Source organism: Moschus berezovskii, chromosome 10 (genome assembly GCF_049115385.1).
Source record: "Moschus berezovskii isolate FMDL1 chromosome 10, NW_MosBer_1.0, whole genome shotgun sequence".
NCBI lineage: Eukaryota > Metazoa > Chordata > Mammalia > Artiodactyla > Moschidae > Moschus > Moschus berezovskii.
Genome location: NC_142469.1, coordinates 19,799,455 through 19,821,152, shown reverse-complemented (window position 1 = coordinate 19,821,152; position 21,698 = coordinate 19,799,455). Strand labels below are relative to the sequence as shown.

General features: G+C 38.6%; 1 protein-coding gene across 5 annotated transcripts in view; it reads right to left on the bottom strand.

Moving 5' to 3' along the window:
• MYO6 (myosin VI) overlaps positions 1–21,698 on the bottom strand; it is a 161,734-nt gene that overhangs the window by 48,691 nt on the left and 91,345 nt on the right. For all 5 annotated transcript variants that reach the window (XM_088840546.1, XM_055433863.2, XM_055433864.2 and 2 more), the window contains exons 12-15: positions 17,136–17,280; positions 15,850–16,007; positions 14,412–14,503; positions 12,494–12,566 (exon numbers count right to left, since the gene is read on the bottom strand). In XM_088840546.1, coding sequence (XP_088696672.1) covers positions 12,494–12,566; positions 14,412–14,503; positions 15,850–16,007; positions 17,136–17,280 — 468 coding nt within the window. The remainder of the gene's footprint in view (positions 1–12,493; positions 12,567–14,411; positions 14,504–15,849; positions 16,008–17,135; positions 17,281–21,698) is intronic.

The window sequence follows — 21,698 nt, the reverse complement described above, 5'->3', positions numbered from 1 at the left end:
TTCTCTGTCAGGGAGAGGGGCTCTCCAGGCAAGAATACTGGCACATATTGGCCAATACTGGTTGCGATACCCTTCTAGAACACTATATTTCCTGCTGTCCTAGCCGCCAACTCCCCTGAGTACCTGGTGCTGCCAGAACCCCTGCAACCCAAGCAGCTGCACCACCTCCACACCTGGCCCTCACAGGGACAAACCCAAGTCCTCCAGAGCAGCCTCAGAAGCAAACCCCAGTGACGACCCACAGGCGGGCAGAGATGGAAATAAAACCACAATAGAAACCCAGGTGCAGTGTGGCTAAGGAAGAAGACTCAAAACCTTCCCACCAGCTGTACAAGCTGCAGATTAAATCCATACAATCATCTAGGCAGACTCTGTATCTATGGAATATACAAAAGGCCACTGAGAGCTCCCACAAAAGAAAATGCACTAGTCCTGACAGCTGGGGACACTGGAGGCAAGAATGCACAGGAGTAGGACCAGATTAGAATCTGAGCTGCCCCCGCAGCAGGTCCAGAGAGCAGCACAGTGTTGGAGGGCATCCTAGGGGCATGAGGGGGACTGTGGAGGTGGACTGTGACTCCCAGCGAGGGAGAGGACTCCGACAGCAGTGACCCAAGAAAAGCATTTACTATTCTGATGTTTGACTTATTCTGTAAATTCTTTTGGATTTTTTCCCCTTCCCCCCCTCTGTTGCAATTGTTGATTTTATTGGCACTATGAAATCTAATTAAGCTTTTAAGCTTTTCTTTTTTTCCTCAGTTATATTTTTTATTATCGTTATAAACCTCTGCCTCTATGCTGGGCTTTTTCAGTTTTGTGGAGTTTTCCTTTTTTTTTTTTTTCTAATTTTTTAATATTACTTTTTAACTTTTTAAACCTATTATTATTTTTCCTACATTTATCCCTTTGCTTTTCCTACTGTTCTTTTCCCCTTGCAGTTAATCCTTAACGTATATAAATCTTCTTATTTACCTTTATTTAACTTTGTATATCTATTCTTTCTTTCCTTACATCTCAACATAGTTGTTAATTTTATTTTCATTGCTTTATTCCCCAATTGGCACCTTGCTTTAGTTTTGTTTTCCAGTTTGTGCTTCAGTTAGTTTTGTTCTGGTAGATATAACTTTTGGTTTCCTCTGTTCACCGGGTCAACCTATTGTACTTTATTTTTGTTGGAATGTTTTGATTTTGCTAATGGGTGGATATGTATATGTGTTTATTCAGTCACACTTTTTATTGTTGTTATAAACCTCTGCCTCTACATTGGATTCTCGCAGTTCTGTGGAGCTTTCCTTTTTTTTTTTTTTTCCTTTTTCTTTCTTCACTTTTTTCTTTTCTCTTTTTTATAATTTTTAATTTTTTTAAACCTATTATATATTTTCTACATTTATTCCTTCCTTTGTTTGCCTTTCCTACTGTTCTTTTCCCCTTGCAGTTAATGTTTAATGTATATAAATCTTCTTCATCTACCTCTATTTAACTTTGATATCTATTCTTTCTTCCTTTCCTCTCAACATATTTGTTAGTTTCGTGTTCATTGCTTTAACTCCACTTGAAACCTTGCGTTAGTTTTGCTTTCCAGTTTCTGCTTTAGTTAGTTTTGTTCTTAACTGGTAAATATAATTTTTGATTTCCTTTGTTCACCAGGTCAATCTACTGTACTTTATTTTTCCTGGACTGTTTTGACTTTGCTCATGGGTGTATATGTGTATGTTTCATTTTTTTAAATTATCATTTGCCTGATTTTGTAACTGCCATTTGTCTGGGGTTCATCTTTGGTTTCTCAATTTTGGATATTTGTTTTAATTTCACTTAATGTCATAACAAACCACTTGTGGAGTCTTCATTCCTGAGCAGACATCAAGCCCTGAGGCTTTGGAGTGGGAACACTGACTCCAAGACCCTAAACTACCAGAGAACTAGCCCTGCTGCTGCTGCTAAGGCTAAGTCATTTCAGTTGTGTCCAACTCTGCGACCTCACAGACGGCAGCCCACCAGGCTCCCCTGTCCCTGGGATTCTCCAGGCAAGAACAACGGAGTGGGTTGCCATTTCCTTCTCCAATGCATGAAAGTGAAAAGTGAAAGTGAAGTCACTCAGTCATGTCTGACTCCTAGCGACACCTACCAGGTCCTCCGTTCATGGGAGTATCAAATAGTGAGAACTCACACAAAGGAAAACACTTGAATACAAGACCCAGCATCACCCAACCACCAGTAGTACCCTGTGCAGGATGCCTCATCTAAACAACAAACAAAACAAAAATACAAACCCAATCATCAGCAGACAGAATTACCATATCACTAAGCCTTGTCCATCAGAGAAAAAAGAAAGAAAGAAACAAACAAACAAAACCTCAGCACAAATGTCACCATACAGGAAGCTTACACAAACCCATGGACCAAACTTAGGAGAGCAGAAACCAAAAGGAAGAAAGAATTCAACCTTGAAGCCTGGAAAAAGGAAACCTCAAATACAATAAGATAAAAAAAATAATGAAAAGGCAGAGAAATACCACACAAATGAAGGAACAAAGTAGAAATGCAGCAGTCCAAATAAATGAAGAGGAAATAGGCAAACTACCTAAAAAAGAATTCAGAATAATGACAGTAAAGATGATCAAAATCCTTGAAAACAAAATGGAGAAAATGCAGGAATCATTAACGAACATCTAGAAGAATTAAAGAATAAACATACAGAAACAAACAACATATTTACTGAAATTAAAAATACTCTAGAAAGAATCAATAGCAGAATATCTGAAGCAGAACAAGGAATCAGTGAGCTAGAAGATAAAATGGTGGAAATAATATCTGAAGAGCAGGTTAAAGTAAAAAGAATGAAAAGAACCGACCATAGTAGCAGAGACCTTGGGGACAATATCAAAAGCACCAACATTTGAATTCAACATTCGAAGAAGAAGAGAAAAAATGGTATGAGAAAATTTTTAAGAGATTACAGTTGAAAATTTCCCCAACAGGGAAAAGGAAATAGTCAATCAAGTCCAAAAGGCACAGAGTCCCACACAGGATAAACCGAAGAAGAAACACACTAAGACAAATACTAATCAAACTAACAAAGACTAAACACAAAGAATACTAAAAGCAGCAAAGGAGAAGCAACAAGTAACATACAAGGGAAACCCCATACGCTTAAAAGCTGATGTTTCAGCAGAAACTCTGCAGGCCAGAAGGGAATGGCAGGATATACTTAACATACTCAAAGGGAAAAATCTATAACCAAGATTACTGTACCCAGCAAGGATCTCACTGAAAACTGCTGGAGAATTCAAAAGTTTTTCAGACAAGCAAAAGTTAAGAGAATTCAGTACCACCAAACCAGCTTTACAACAAATGTTAAAGGTATTTATATAGTCAAGAAATAGAAAAGAAGAAAAAAGATTTACAAAGTCAACCCCAAACAATTAAGAGAATGGCAATAGGAACATATACATCAATAATTACTTAAAATGTAAGCGGATTAAATACTGCAACCAAAAGACACAGACTCACTGAATGGACACAAAAACAAGACCCATATATATGCTGTCTACAGGAAACCCACGTCAGACCTCAAGACACATATACACTGAAAGTGAGAGGATGGAAAAATATAATTCCATCCAAATGGGAAGCAAAAGAAAGCTGGAGTAGCAATCCTCATATCAGATAAAATAGATCTTAAAGATTACAAGCATGGGTAGTTGCGATGGCACACAAGCAGGGCCAAGAGGAGCTACACCACGTCCAAGGTCAGGGGCGGAGGCTGGGAGGAGCCACCCAACGTCCGAGGTCAGGGACAGCAGCCGGGAGGAGCTACCACATGTCCATGGTAAGGAGCAGCAGCTGCGCTTTGCTGGCGCAGCCGTGAAGAGATACCCCACATCCAAGGTAAGAGAAACCCAAGTAAGAGGTAGGCACTGAGAGAGGACATCAGAGGGCAGACACACTGAAACCACAATCACAGACAACTAGTTGATCTGATCACATGGACCACAGCCCTGTCTAACTCAGTGAAACTAAGCCATGCCGTGTGGGGCCACCCAAGACGGATGGGTCATGGTGGAGAGTTCTGACAGAATGTGGTCCACTGGAGAAGGGAATGGCAAACCACTTCAGTATTCTTGCCTTGAGAACCCCATGAACAGTATCAAAAGGCAAAAAGATAGGACACTAAAAGATGAACTCTCCAGGTCGGTAGGTGTCCAATATGCTACTGGAGATCAGCAGAGAAATAACTCCAGAAAGAATGAAGGGATGGAGCCAAAGCAAAAACAACACCCAGATGTGGATGGGACTGGTGATAGAAGCAATGTTTGATGCTATAAAGAGCAATATTACATAGGAACCTGGAATGTTATGTCCATGAATCAAGGCAAATTGGAAGTGGTCAAACAGAAGATGACAAGAGTGAACATCAACATTCTAGGAATCAGAGAACCAAGATGGACGGGAAACAGTGCATTTAACTCAGATGACCATTATATCTATTACTGTGGGCAGGAATCCCTTAGAAGAAATGGAGTAGCCATCATGGTCAACAAAAGAGTCCGAAATGCAATACTTGGATGCAATCTCAAAAATGAAGGAATGATCTTTGTTCGTTTCCAAGGCAAACCATTCAATATCACGGTAATCCAAGTCTATGCCCCAACCAGTAATGCTGAAGAAGCTGAAGTTGAACAGTTCTATGAAGACCTATAAGACCTTCTAGAACTAACACCCAAAAAGGATGTCCGTTTCATTATAGGGGACTGGAATGCAAAAGTAGGAAGTCAAGAAAAACCTGGAGTAACAGGCAAATTTGGCCTTGAGGTACAAAATGAAGCAGGGCAAAGGCCAGTACAGTTCTGCCAAGAGAACACACCACTCATAGCATACACCCTCTTCCAACAACACAATAGAAGACTCTACACATGGACATCACCAGATGGTCAACACCGAAATGAGATTGATCATATTCATAATATAAAATTGATTATATTATATTTCTTTGCAGCCAAAGATGTAGAAACTCTAAACGGTCAGGAAAAACAAGACCAGGAGCTGACTGTGGCTCAGATCATGAACTCCTTTTGCCAAATTCAGACTGAAATTGTAGGAAGTGGAGAAAACCACTAGACCATTCAGGTATGACCTAAATCAAATCCCTTATGACTATACAGTGGAAGTGAGAAATAGATTTAAGGGACTAGATCTGATAGACAGAGTGCCTGATGAACTCTGGACGGAGGTTCGTGACACTGTACAGGAAACAAGAATCAAGACCATCCCCAAGAAAAAGAAATGCAGAAAAGCAAATTGGCTGTCTGAAGAGGCCTTACAAATGACTGTGAAAAGAAGGGACACAAAAGGCAAAGGAGAAAAGGAAACATATACCCATTTGAATGGAGAGTTCCAAAGAATAGCAAGGAGAGATAAGAAAGCCTTCCTCAGCGATCAATGCAAAGAAATAGAGGAAAACAATAGAATGGGAAAGACTAGAGATCGCTTCAAGAAAATTAAAGATATCAAAGGAACATTTTATGCAAACATGGGCTCAATAAAGGACAGAAATGGTAGGGACCTAACAGAAGCAGAAGATATTAAGAAGAGGTGGCAAGAATACACAGAAGAACTGTACAAAAAAGGTCTTCACAACCCAGATAATCACGATGGTGTGATCACTCACCAAAAGCCAGACATCCTGGAAGGTGAAGTCAAGTGGGCATTAGAAAACATCACTACAAACAAAGCTAGTGGAGGTGATGGAATTCCAGTTGAGTTATTTCAAATCCTGAAAGATGATGCTGTAAAAGTGCTGCACTCAATATGCCAGCAAATTTGGAAAACTCAGCAGTGGCCACAGGACTGGAAAAGGTCAGTCTTCATTCCAATCCCAAAGAAAGGCAATGCCAAAGAATGCTCAAACTACCACACAATTGCACTCATTTCACACGCTAGTAAAGTAGTGCTTAAAATTCTCCAAGCCAGGCTTCAGCAATACATAAACCGTGAACTTCCAGATGTTCAAGCTCGTTTTAGAAAAGGCAGAGGAACCAGAGATCAAATTGGCAACATCCAATGGATCATCAAAAAAGCAAGAGAGTTCCAGAAAAACATCTATTTCTGCTTTATTGATTATGCCAAAGTCTTTGACTATGTAGATCACAATAAATTGTGGAAAATTCTGAGAGAGATGGATATACCAGACCACCTGACCGGCCGCCTGAGAAATCTGTATGCAGGTCAGGAAGCAACAGTTAGAACTGCACGTGGAACAATAATTGGTTCCAAATAGGAAAAGGAGTATGTCAAGGTGTATATTGTCACCCTGCTTATTTAACTTATATGCAGAGTACATCATGAGGAACGCTGGGCTGGAAGAAGCACAAGCTGGAATCAAGATTGCCAGGAGAAGTATCAGTAACCTCAGATATGCAGATGACACCACCCTTATGGCAGAAAGTGAAGAAGAACTAAAGAGCCTCTTGATGAAAGTGAAAGAGGAGAGTGAAAAATCTGACTTAAAACTCAACTTTTAAAAAACTTAGATCATGGCATCTGGTCCCATCACTTCATGGCAAATACATGGGGAAATAGTGAAAAGCAGTGGCTGACTTTATATTTCTGGGCTCCAAAATCACTGTAGATGGTGACTGCAACCATGAAATTAAAAGATGATTACTCCTTGGAAGGAAAGTTACGACCTATCTAGATAGCATATTAAAAAGCAGAGACATTACTTTGCCAACAAAGGTCCATCTAGTCAAGGCTATGGTTTTTCCAGTGGTCATGAATTGATGTGAGAGTTGGACTGTAAAGGAAGCTGAGTGCCGAAGAATGGATGCTTGTGAAGTGTGGTGTTGGCGAAGACTCTTGAGAGTCCCTTGGACTGCAAGGATATCCAACCAGTCCATCCTAAGGGAGATCAGTCCTAGGTGTTCATTGGAAGGACTGATATTGAATCTGAAACTCCAAAACTTTGGCCACTTGATGCAAAGAGCTGACTCATTTGAAAAGACCCTGATGCTGGAAAGACTGAGGGCAGGAGGAGCAGGGGACGACCGAGGATGAGATGGTTGGATGGCCTCACCGACTCAATGGACATGGATTTGGGTGGACTCCGGGAGTTGGTGATGGACAGGGAGGCCTGGCATGCTGCAGTCCATGGGGTCACAAAGAGTCGAATGTGACTGAGCGACTGAATTGAACTGAACAAGAGATAAGGAAGGACACTACATAATGATCAAGGGATCAATCCAAGAGGAAGACTTAACAATTGTAAATATCTATGTACCCAACATAGGAGCTCCTCAATACATAAGACAAAGACTAAGAGACATAAAAGGAGAAACTGACAATAACACAATAATAGTAGGAGACTTCAACACCCCACTCACACCAGTGGACAGTCATCAAAACAGAAAATTAATAAGGAAACACAAGTCTTAAATGGTACATTAGATGAGATGGATCTCGTTGGTATATTCAAGACATTCCATCCAAATGCAGAACACACCTTCTTCTCAAGTGCACATGGAACATTCTCCAGGACAAACCACATCTTGGGTCACAAATCAAACCTCAGTAAATTTAAGAAAATGGAAATCCTACCAAGCATCTTCTCCGACCACAACACTATGAGACTAGGTAACAGTTACAAGAAAAAACTGTAAGAAACACAAACACATGGAGATTCGACAGTACATTTCTAAATAACCAACAGGTTACTGAAGAAATCAAAAGCGAAATAAAATTTCTAGAAACAAATGACAATGAAAACATGACAACTTAAAACCCATGGGATGTAGCAAAAGCAGTTCTAAGAGAGAAGTTTACAGCAGTACAATCCTATCTCAAGAAACAGGAAAAACATCAAATAGACAACCTAACTTTACACCTAAACCAACTGGAAAAAGAAAAAAAAATTAGCAGAAGGAAAGAAATCATAAAGATCTGAGCAGAAATAAATGAAAAAGAAATGAAAGAAACAGTAGTAAAGATTAATAAAACTGAAAGGTGGTTCTTTGAGACGATACAAAATTGACAAGCCTTTAGCCAGAGTCATCAAGAAAAAAAGAGAGAAGAATAAAATTAACAAAATTAGAAATGAAAAAGGAGAGGTTACAACAGACAATGCAGAAATACAAAGGATCATAAGAGCCTATTATGAACAACTATATGGCAATAAAATAGATAACCTGGAAGAAATGGAAAGACTCCTAGAAAAGTCAATCAGGTCAATCTTCCAAGACTGAACCAGGAAGAAATAGAAAGTATGAACAATACAATTACAAGCACTGAAATTGAAGCTGTGATCAAAAATCTCCCAAAATACAAAAGCCCAGGACCAGATGGCTTCACAGGAGAATTCTATCAAACACTTAGAGAAGACCTATTGCCTATCCTTCTAAAACTCTTTCCAAAAACTGCAGAGGAAGGAACACTTCCAAACCCATTCTATGAGGCCATCATCACCCTGATACCAAAAGCAGACAAAGACAAAACAAAAAAAGAAAACTACAGGCCAATATCAGTGATGAACATAGATGCAAAAATCCTCAACACAATTTTAGGAAACAGAATTCAGCAACACATCAAAAAGCTCACACACCATGATCAAGTTTGGTTTATTCCAGGGATGCAAGGATTCTTCAATATATGGAAATCAATCATTGTGATGCACCATATTAACAAATTGAAAGATAAAAAACATATGATAATCTCAACAGATGCAGAAAAAGCCTTTGACAAAATTCAGCACCCATTTATGAAAAAACTCTTCAAATAATTGGCCTAGAAGGAACCTACCTCAACATAGTAAAGGCCATATATGACAAACCTACAGCAAACATTCTCAATGGTGAAAAACTGAAAGCATTCCCCCTAAGATCAGGAACAAGACAAGGGTGTCCATTTCACCACTATTATTCAAAATAGTTCTGGAAGACCTAGCTACAGCAATCAGAGAAGAAAAAGAAATAAAAGGAATCCAACTGGAAAAGAAGTAAAGCTCTCACTCTTTGCAGATTACATGAAACTGTATATAGAAAACCCTAAAGATAGTATCAGAAAATTACTAGAGTTAATCCCTGAATTTAGCAAAGTTGCAGGATACAAAATCAATACACAGAAATCACTCACTTGCATTTCTATATATTAACAATGAAAAATAAGAAAGAACAATTAAGGAATCAATGCCATTCACCACTGCAACAAAAAGAATTAAATATCTAGGAATAAACTTACCTAAGGAGACAACAGAACTGTACACAGAAAATTATAAGACACTAATGAAAGAAATCAAAGATGGCATAAACATATGGAGAGATATTCCATGTTCCTGGGTAGGAAGAATCAATATTGTGAAAATGACTATATTACCAAATGCAATCTACAGATTCAATGTGATCCCTATGCAATTACCAATGGCATTTTTCACAGAACTAGAACAAAAATTTCACAATTCATATGGAAACACAAAAGATCCCAAATAGCCAAAGCAGTCTTCAGAAAGAAGAATGCAGCTGAAGGAATCAACCTTCCTGACTTCAGATTATACTACAAAGCTAGTCATCAAGATAGTGTGGTACTGGCACAAAAACAGAAATATAGACCAATGGAACAAGATAGAAAGCCCAGAAATAAACCCATTCACCTATGGGTACCTTATTTTTGACAAAGGAGTCAAGAATATACAACAGGGCAAAGACAGCCTCTTCGATAAATGTCACTGGGCAAACTGGACAGCTACATGTAAAAGAATGAAATCAGAACACTTCCTAACATCATGTTAGTTAGAAAGTTAAGCCGCTCAGTTATGTTCTACTCTTTGCGACCCCATGGACTGTAGCCTACCAGGCTCCTCCATCCATGGTATTTTCCAGGCAAGAGCACTGGAGTGGGTTGCCATTTCCTAACATCATACAAAAAGATAAACTCAAAATAGATTAAAGACCTGAATGTAAGACCAGAAACTATAAAACTCTTAGAGGAAAACATAGGCAGAACACTCGATGGCATAAATCAAAGCAAGATCCTCTATGACCCACCTCTTAGAGTAACAGAAATTAAAACAAAAGTAAACAAGTGGGACCTGATTAAACTTAAAAGCTTTTGCACAGCAAAGGAACTATAAGCAAGGTGAAAAGACAACTGTCAGAATGGGAGAAAATAACAGCAAATGAAACAACTGACAAAGGATTAATTTCCAAAATATAAAAGCAGCTCATACAACTCAATATCAAAAAAACAAACAACCCAATCCAAAAGTGAGAAAAGACCTAAACACACATCTCTCCAATGAAGACCTACAGATGACTAATAAACACATGAAAAGATGCTCAACATCACTCAATACTAGAGAAATGCAGATCAAAGCTACAACGAGATACAACCTCACACTGGTCAGAACGGCCACCATCAAAGTCTAGAAACAATAAACGCTGGAGAGGATGTGGAGAAAAGGGAATGTTCTTGCACTGTTGGTGGGAATGTAAATTGATACAGCCACTATAGAAGATGGTATGGAGATTCCTTAAGAAACTAGGAATAAAACCACCATATGACCTTGCAATCCCACTTCTAGGCATACACCCTGAGGAAACCAAAATTGAAAAAGACACATGTATCCCATTTTCATTGCAGTACTATTTACAATAGCTAGAACATGGAAGCAACCTAGATGTCCAATGACAGATGAATGGACAAAGAAGTTGAAGTTCATATACACAATGGAATATTACTCAGCCATAAAAAGGAACACCTTTGAGTAAGTTCTAATGAAGTGGATGAACCTAGAAACTATCAAACAGAGTGCAGTAAATCAGAAAAAGATAAATATCGTATTCTAACGCATATATATGGACTCTAGAAAAATGGCTGAAGAATTTACTTACAGGGCAGCAATGAAGAAACAGACATAGAGAATAGACTTATGGACATGGGGAGAGTGGAGGAGAGAGTGCGATGTATGGAAAGAGTAACATGGAAACTTACATTACCATATGTAAAATAGACAGCCAACAGGAATTTGCTGTATGGCTCAGGAAACTCAAACAGGGGCTCCGTATCATTCCAGAGGGGTGGGATGGGGAGGGAGATGGAAGGGAAGCTCAGAAGGGAGGGGATATATGTATACCTACGACTGATTCATGCTGAGGTTTGACAGAAAACAACAAAATTCTGTAAACCAATTATCCTTCAATTTAAAAAATTAATTAATTAATTATAAATAAAAGCTACAGGACACAGAAAGAGAAATCAAGAGTCTAAGTGCACTGGTCAGAGAAAGATGCATCCCGGGCAGTAGATGGGGGTGAAGGGGGGCACACTAACTGAGCTGTAAACGAGAGTATTCTAACAGATGCAGGACATGCAAGTAGGTACAAAGGTAAATGGAAGGGGAGGAGTTCCAGCCAAGATATCCAATGGCACCATCAGAGACACAAAGATCTGACTGAGAAAGGACAAGGTATGTGGAGGGATATGCTAAGTGGACCAGGCAAGACATGAAAGACCTTTGAGAAGTTATATAAATGTAAACTATTATCACTGTGACTGTGTTGTTGTTGGCAAGCCACTCCAGTACTCTTGCCTAGAAAATCCCATGGAAGGAAGAGCCTGGTAGGCTGCAGTCCACGGGGTCGCTAAGGGTTGGACACGACTGAGCGACTTCACTTTCACTTTTCACTTTCACACATTGGAGAAGGAAATGGCAACCCACTCCAGTGTTCTTGCCTGGAGAATCCCAGGGACAGGGGAGCCTGGTGGGCTTCCGTCTATGGGGTCACACAGAGTCGGACACGACTGACGTGACTTAGCAGCAGCAGCAGCAGCAGCAGCTGTTCTATCTTGTCCAAATCTAGCACAAGTTACTGGCTATATTGTCAGATTCCACTTTCACAGCAAGGCTTACCCAACAACTGATTTTAGAGCTCGGCTGGAAGGAAAAGACACCCTGAGCACCAGTTGGGTGGTAACAGGGAAAGGTCTCTCTACCAACAACAGACCAGGAAAGAGACTGTTCTCCTGCTGCATGGCATTATCTGGTGGGACCCACTGAACTTGTGAGGCCTACTTGCAACCAGTTGGAGGGTAGAGCTGATGTACAGAGAACTGAGACAAAGAATGGCAGACGCTGAGCCAAGCCCCTGCAGACCCCGCGGGAACCTTGCTATACCACGGGCTTCCTCACGCCAAGTAAGGAATCCCTTCACTGCTTAAACAGTTTTGTTTCCTCCTTAACTTAGCCACATGTTAACTGTTTAAGAAAGAAAATGCCCATCACAGTAAACAGAAGAAATTTTCAGAATACTTTCAGTATAGCTGAATTTGGTGCCTTCATGTGAAAAAACAACTTCCTAGCAGTACTAGAGAGGTAAAACCTCTGTTGAATGCCAGTTTCAAGTCCCATCACCAGGAGTATCAGTCACAGAGCACACAAGAATGACTAGTGAAAACATTCACTGTATCTTCCCATAATTCCCCAAAATGGAGTAAAAACAACACATACCTATACAGTCCTGATTATCCACATAATGCACTTCATTCACACCTAAACCTTCCTTTTGATAGAGTTCTTGTTCCTAGAAAGAAATAATGATAATCACAGATATGGAGACACTGTGAGAGAGGAGAGACTCACTGTTTGGTGCCAGGTATAACCATAACATTTACTGATTAGTCAGTGTATAAAGGTTCAAACCAACTGATTCAGTGATGGAGAAGTCTTACAAAACGTTAGGGAAGAGAAGAGAAATCCTTGCCCCTAAGGCAAGGTGAAATCACAACTTCAATGGCCAACCTAACATACGATTTACGTATGTGGAAACGTTCCCGCACGCTTTCCCTGAAATACGCTAGGCAGCCAGGCACAGACACAGGGATCTGTTAATAATTACTCAAACCCAAGACAAGACTGGGGTTGGGGGCAGGGGGTGGGAATTTTATCACAGATGGGTGAGCAATGCAGTGAACTCAGGGTTATGTATATTTCTTATTTTTCCCCCCTGAATGTTTAAATATTTCCTCATAAGAGACATACTAGAAAAAGTTTCTGTCATTCTAGGAGGCAGTGTCCACTTGAACTCAATCTGAATATGAAATTCACTTTTATTTTTAAAGAACTGCTATAAACATAAATCAAGACTTTCTAGATAAAGCTTGCTGGGCTGGTAGGAAGGGAAGAATTAAGGCAGGTTAGGTGAGAAGCACACATGCCAAACTTCACACAGTAATGGAAGGACTAAGGCAGCCGGAGGAAACATTTTCAGAGAAACTATCTTAACTGCTAAGTACTTGTTTTCACCTCTTTGTTTACGCCAGAACTGGCTTAAGTCTAATATACAAGGAGAGGTATAAAAGTTGGAATGTGCTGGGAAGCCCAAAAGGACAAAGACGTGGTAAGAAAGGAGGAAACGATGAACGGGATGGGAACAGGAAAGGAAGGATTTCACATTTCAAGCCCAGACCCAGAGAGGAGCTCAGAAGACAGCAGTGCTAAAAGGAAGGGAATCAGCAGCCAGGAAGGCGGGTACAGACCTGCAGAGGTAACTGAACTGCTGTGGTTTCTGCAAAACAAAGGGCTGGACCAGATTAACAGAGTAATTTTGAGTTCCCTTTAACTCTAGTTGCTTCACTCAGGAAAATACATCTCAAACAGCTCAAAGGGAGGAAAGGGAACAGTATTAGTAGGAAACAGCAGAAAATTCAAAATACAAGGTAAAAAATGGTGAGACTAATCACAAATCTACTGATCCAAAGTTACCTATACTTACTGTGCACTCTGAAGTGTTACAAAGGAACTTTCCTAAGACCTGAGATTGTAAGTGCAGGACAGGCCCACAGTCATCTACTATGAGTAGTAGTAGCAGGGAGTTCCTTACTCGACCAGAGACAGTGTCCGGCCAAAAACACCCCACAAACAGGCCACTGGCAGTGCACAGTGTAACCTGGTAGGGCTAGGGAGGCAGGCCAGGCCAGTGCCCATGGAATCTCCCAACCTGGGGGCTCCGCTGCCATATACAGAGAGAGGGTGAGCAGGTAACGAGTGGACAGAAGCAGAGATCCAGGGGAACAGGGGGGTGCCCAGGACAGGGTGAGAGGAGACTGCTGATTGGCAGTGGAGGAGTAGAGACAGTCAAATCAGGAAACGAAACAAGAATTTCAAGTCTGGTAAAAGTCACTAGTAAAAGGCAAGATACCCTCACTTCTGAGGAGGCGCCTACTTTAGAGTTTTTACTTAGCTTGGTCCCTAAGCTCAGCTGTACCATCGACACTTAGGATGTGTCCCCATAGCCCACACAGGGCTTCTCTGATTCCCTGGGCCACCTTACATCACACCCCATCCATCTGGGTAATTGCAGTCTATCTCTGTACCCTGAAATTTAAAATAGAGGGCTGTTCTTAAATCTAAACTGTACGTCAATTACCTCCTTCAGAATCCTTTCATTAAAAAATTGTTGAAGCTTCTCATTGCAATAGTTGATACAAAATTGTTCAAAACTGTTATGTTCAAAGTACTCTGAAAATAAAACCAGAATCAAGAGTCACCATCAGATCAACTTCACATTAATAAATTTAACTTAGGATAAAATTTTATTGTATCAATGCTTAATTTAACAGTAGGTTAAAATGTATGTATAACTGTTTCATACTCCTCAAATGCTCTTATTTCAAGACTTAAATTTTGATACGCACTAAAATTAAGTATTAGAAACACCTCAACTTGACAAAAAGTTGTTAAATAAATATCAATATAGAAAAGATATAAAATATAAGTCACTTGTAACATATTTTTAAGGCACAGGAGTTAAAGCAATCTAAATGGAAGAAAATGACTTAAAATGTAAGCACTTTATATTTTTCTGTATAATCAGTGAGATTATAGTTAGAAAAAATATTATGGATACTAATGCATTTCTAAAATTAAGGAGTTGTATTACATTATTTCTAAGATCCTTGCAGCTTTAAACTGCTATGACTTTGTATATTCATGTGCTGTGCCAAACTGGTGCAGACCAGGAAACAAAGGTCTGAAGACTACGAAATTCTCAAGTCAGTAATGAGTGTTTCTCTAGCTCTGAACAAAAGGTAATGTTTTATTGTAAATTTCAAAATATATATCACATCAAAAACAAAACTCTGCCCTTCCCAAAAATGTAAACACTCATATCTTCTCTTGGCAACTGCAAACAAATTACGAAGGACACCACTTGTGCACAGACAGAAGGAACACCCACACTGATAAAGCTCAATAAAAAAATGGTCAGACTTACTTTGAGATTTTTACAACATGGTCATTCCGAACAAAGCATTCAGACATCAGTGACTCATTTCATTTCTGGTCATATACAACCACAATTCTTCTCAAATATTTATCCTAACAGCTTACTCATTCGGCAGAAATTAATTAGAAATAGTTCTCTGTTGGCAACTATCACTAAGGATGAATTTTTATACATAGTTATGAATTTGGCCTGTGTGCTGGGTCAACCTGTACCCAGGTCTACACTGGAGTCAGTGGTCTTACTGAGTCAATTCTCTTTATCAGCAACACTGAAGACTTTATTCAGCTATACTCCTTTAAGAGTACGGAGACATGTCTACCCACAGCAGTTTCAATCAACATGTTTTAATTTAAGCATTAGTGTGACCAAAATCCACAAGTCTTTCCTTTTTTTCTGAAACATTAGCTTCTTATTTAAACCATATTATGAAATGAAACAACAGTATGGACATATAACTGGAAATACATTAAGTAAAAGGTATTACAAGGAAAAAAAGGTTTTTAAAATTTTAATCATGTATGGAAAAACTGGGTGCAAAAATATCAAACGGATACAGACTCACAAACAAAACTATATTTACCAAACCCAGCAATATCCAGAACTCCAATAAAATAGGATGATGTTTCAAAAGGAAAACACTGGTTTACTCTGTTAACCACGTGATCAAAAAGATGGCTATAGACAGTCTTCGCCAAGGCATCCCGGGCATTGTTTGCCTGTTCCACCTTCAGGGGTACCCTGTAAAGGAAGACAGAGTCAACAGAAATTCTTCCTAGTAATATGTTACGGAAATAACTCCAGGTTCCCAAGAACTGAGTAAGCACAGTCAATGCGAAGGGCAAAATAAATAGCTACAAAATGTCAGTTATGAATGGAAACAAACAAATAGGGCCAAGTAGAATACTATAAGAGAATTATCTATAATTACATTAAAGACCAATTATTGAGTAAAAGAATATTAGGCTCAAAAAATCTTTTTAACCTTAATTTTATACCTCACAGTACATGCTGAATACACAAAAAAATTTATTCAGAGGAATAATCTTCCACGTGACTTTCTTAAATGCAAAAGAAACTGTGTTTAATTCCAGACAACTTTAAAGTTCAGTAATTTGGTTAACACTGGGGAAAAAAGAAAAAAAGTTTATCTTAAAATCCAAACTGTCCAACTCTACTCTTTCATCTAAGTATTAATAACTACACAGTATAAGAGCATCAGATGCTGTAGACAGACACACGGTCCAATGAAGAGAGTGCCACCCAAAAGAATTTCCAGACACTGCGCTAAATGCTGTCGTAAAGCAGGAGGCACTTTGGGAACACCAGAAAAAACTATCAAACTTCGAAAGAAATCTTAAAAGTCATTCAGGTCAGACTAATACTTGGATCTCTTCTAAACAGTGGTTTCCCAACTTACATTTCTTGCAGAAGAACCCTTTCCTAAAGGGACTCTTATGTGGACACTCCATCCATAAAATATAGAACTGCTTTAGAACACAGGAGAAACAGAGCTGAGGACCACACCGGGGCTTTTACCAGCGTTCCTGTGGGCTCCAGAAACGTCTCTGAAGGAACCACACTACTGCAGGCACTACGACAGACTCTCCTCACTGAGATTTTCTTCATCATAACAATAACTTGGAATTAGCTTAGCAGAGAACCAGGCTAAACATACCTTGCTAGTATTTCCCAAAGTAAGTTATGGAATTTTCTGTGTAACTAAAAGGGCTTTTTTTCTCCTTACTTTTTAAATTTATTGAAATGTTTTGAAACAGTCCTTTGCCTTACTCAGCAAGGAACAGAGACAGGATCTGGCTTTTCCCTCACAAGGCAGGACTTGCAGGGAGCAGCGAGCAGGGAACTTACTTTATCACTGTTCCTTTGGTGCCCCCTGCTGTTGTCAGCATGACTCTTGTAGTTAAACTTACACGAAGATCATCTTGATCCAGACCCAGTAATTCAGCACAATATTCCAATGACTGAGTAGATTTATTCTTCAGATTACAACCACCTAATGAAAATATATTTTAGTTTTCAATTAATAAACATTACATGAGATTTTCAAGAGGCATTTCTTAGAAGTCACTTCACTGACATAAAGCTATTAACTAGACGAGGCTTATTTGTGACTTTTATTCACCTCCCTTGTTCCCCACCCTTATTCCCCACTCATACTGCCAAGGTCACTGGGCGACTCTCATTCAGGGCAGCCCATGACATAATCCTTTCAACCCGTCAAAATTTTAACCTATCATGGTTTCATTACAAACCTTGTTATTACACTAAATCTCTGGAGTAACAGAATGCCTTATCACTAAAACTCACAGGACTGCAGAAAACGTTAAGGAGTAATTTCAGTGGCAAACGTCGTAAAGTCAGTGTGGGTATGGATGTTTGTCTGGGGTGGGTGTGAGTGTGCACAGGTGCATGTGCTGGTGACACTCGGGGACAAAGGAGGAGGGTGTGGAGGCCACGGCTATTTTTTCTGAACATCATATCTACAGGTTCCTATTTATGGAGGCTGTTTCAAAATGCTTCTTATAGAAAGACAGAATACAACAGTGCTTCAGACTCCGGGCTGTTATGGCTCTACAATTTACTAGTTGTGTGACCTTGAATGAGTTACTTATTATGCTCAGTTTCCTCACCCATATAATAAGGATAGTAACTGTACCAGTCTAATAAGGTTGTTTGAAGACTAGTAAGGGTGGATATGTGAATTGCCTGGAAGAGCATCTGGTGCATAAATAAGCACATATAATTATTGTCTTATTAATGATAATAAAATTAATATTTTCAGGACCGTATAAATGATTCATTTAAGACTAATTTCAAAATTACAAAGAATGCATGTAATCATATAAGAATTATATCATGACAAATAGATAAACCATTTAATAGACTGGTCTCAGGAGAAATAGACTATGAGATCTCATATGAATAAGGGGTTGTCAAGACAATTCATTGAGGAAAGAATTGCATTTCAAACAAACGGCACTGGACAACTGGACATCCACAGGCAAAAGAACGTAGCTGGACTCCTACTTCATACCATACAAAGAAATTAACTCAAACTCAAAGACTTCAAGGTAAGACTTAACACTATTCTCTTAGAAGAATTCAGACATAAATCCATATGATCTTGGACTAGGTTGGTTTCCTAGATATGGCACCATAAGCAACAAAAGAAAAAAATATGCAAATTGGATTTCATCAAAGGAAAAATCTTTCATTTTCAAAGAACACTATCAAAAATTTAAAAGACAAACCACAGAATGAGAGAAAATATTTGCAAATTATATATCTGATAAGGAACTTATATTCAGAATATACTTAAAAACTCTTACAACTGAATTTTAAAAAGGCAATCAAATAAATGAGTAAAGAATATAAGCAGTCATTTCTCAAAAAAAAGATACAAATGGCCAATGAAGTCATGAAAAAAATGCTCAGCACCTTGATCCATCAGGAAAATGCAAATAAAACCACAATGAGGCAGCACTTTGCATGCACTAGAGTGGTGAGAATGTAAAAACGGTTCAGTTACTTTGAAAATCAATTCCTCAAAAGGTTAAATATACAATTACCATATGAATCAGCAATTCCACTCTTCGGCATACACACAGAGAAATGAAAATATACACACACACAAAAATCTGCACATGAATGTTTACAGTAGCAATATTCATAATAGCCAAAGGTAGAAGTAACCTAAAAGTTGCTCAAATGACAAACGGATAAACAAAATGTGGCATATATCCATTCAATGAAATATTAGTCAGCAAAAAAAGAAATGATGTACTGACAGATGTTTAAACATGAATGAACCTTGAAAACACTATGCTAAGTGAAAGAAACTAGTCACAAAAGAGCCCATATTGTTTGATTTCATTTATATGAAATACCCAGTTGACAGAGACAATGTAGAACAGTGACTGCCTAAAGGCTAGGTATTCGGGAGGGTGGGGGAGTAACTAATGAAGGGTATGGAGTTCCTTTTTGGAGTGATGAAATGTTCTAAAACTGATAAGAGTGATTATTGTGCAACTCAATACCAATTATGTTTCAATAAAGCTGAAAAAAACAATAAGGGAAGAGGAATACTTAGAAGATATATTAAACTTTTAATTCCAGGAAAATTCCAGGAAATTACTACTAATTTCTCGTTTGTTCACATATATACATGATCTAAAATTACATAACTCAAAAAATTTACCATCAATAACCAATCAATTCATTTCAATGCTTATTTTTTTATAACTATTTTGCAAAGTTTCTTACATACTTTCAGGAATTATATAATACTAGCATAAAAAATGTATGCTGGTAAATTAAAAGTTTTTTAAAACATTGAAAGTTTCAAAAAGGCAAAAAAACCCACAAAAATAAATATAAAATAATGTAAGGCTTTCATGTCACTCCTTCTAAAAATGACCTTCTTTGAACAATTTTTTACAATTGTTCTTATAATAACATATATTTTGTTATGTGGAATTTTAAGAACATAGGAAGTCCCAATAGGTATTTTTTGCATTTCCATCAAGTAAAAACTTCTAAATAGCAGTGGAAGCTGTCCTCATATTTACTGAAGAATACATTTTCTGATAAAATAATTACAAAATATCCAGAGCTTTTTCAAATTGCAAAGTCATGCCAAAATTGAGCTCTCTGGGACAGGAAAAAATAAATTCTAATTAAAAAGAAATCATCTGGATCTATAGGAAAGATTATAGGAAGGATGAAGATTAATATAATAAAATCTTAGCTATTAAAATAAAAATGACTTAGTTTATTAATTCTTTTGATTTATTATCTTATTCCAATCTGCTCTGCTTTCTGCTCATTTTCCCTTCAACAGAAGGAATTTTGAGAAGAAAAATAAAAGACAATGTAAATATCTACTATGTGTCTTTGGCAATTAAATGCTTTTCAACTAACTAGATCCACATTCACGATTCTCTGTGTACACCTGCATGTCCTACCACAGGGTAACAACACGAGGTGTGTGAACATGCCACCTATCACTTCAAACAAACAATATTTCCAAAGCATGCATTAATTAAACATTTTTGGATATTACTAATACCTGGAATTCCTACACGCTCCCTTGGTATTATGATGCCACAGAGCAAACAAAAATGTACTCTAACATTCATTACATTTTCAAATCCCTCCAAAACTAATACAAATTTTAATGCATACTAAGTATACACCTGATATTGCCAGATTTTCCTTTTTGCTTCATTTTAAACTGGGAATAATCAGTATTTTTATTTTACTTATGCATTAAAAACACAGTGATCACTACATGGCAGGCCTAAGTATTTGCATCATTCTACAAATATTCAACTCATTTATTCCTTTTTATGACATGAGGTTGGACCTGGTATTTATTATTCCCACTTTATAGGTGAGGAAACCGAGACTCAGAGAGGTTAAGTTCCTGGCCCAGGTCACACAGGCAGGTAACACACGGTGAACAGCCTGGCCCTAGACAACGTACTCTTACAGACCACACACTCTCATCTGATGCTGAGGTCACAGACTCACAGACACTCAGTCTGAAAGCCATTAAGACTGTCGACTTCCACCTGCTCAGAAAGTTCAGTGACAGAGGGCAATGAGGGGCAGTTATCACACACACCGGAGTCAGTCCCATGTGAGGAGAACCAGCTCTCACACCTACAACTTCACTAGTGACCACACTACTTAAACTTCTCAGAGGTCCTACTTCTGTAAAACGGAGATAATATCCTCTATCTCATTATCTTTATTAAGTTCAGATTATGACTATGATGTTTATAATGAAACACAACATATGAAGGGTCTTGCACGTAGCAGACACATTGATTGCTTAATGTTCTTCCTTCCTCTTGTGCCCCCTCCTTATATGCAAACTACTGCTAAGGTAACTGTACTTTAAAAACACTTCCCTCGTGGAGTATCTCTTCATTATTTTATGAGTGAAAAAGTCAAGGTTTACAAAGCTTCTGGGATCTGACATTAAAGCCCACGTTACTGTGTTACTGTGTTAAATGGTGCTTTCGATTTTTTTTAAAACAATGTAGGTATGCAGGAATCAACAAAATCTTTTTCTCTAAAGTATGAGGTTTTAGGCTTTGCCGGCCACGCAGTCTATGTCACAACTACCCAACTCTGCCACTGCAGCATGAAAGCTGGCATGGATAAGACATAAATAAATGTCTTTATGTGTTTTAATAAAACTTTATTTATAAAACAAAAACAGGCAGTCAGTCAGATTTGACCCTGAGCCAACCCCCGCATTCATGGATCCGACTCTGCAACCCCATGGACTGTAGCCCACCAGGCTCCTCTGTCCATGGAATTCTCCAGGCAAGAATACTGCAGTGAGTAGCCATTCCCTTCTCCAGGGGATCTGCCCAACCCAGGGGTTGAGTCTGGGTCTCC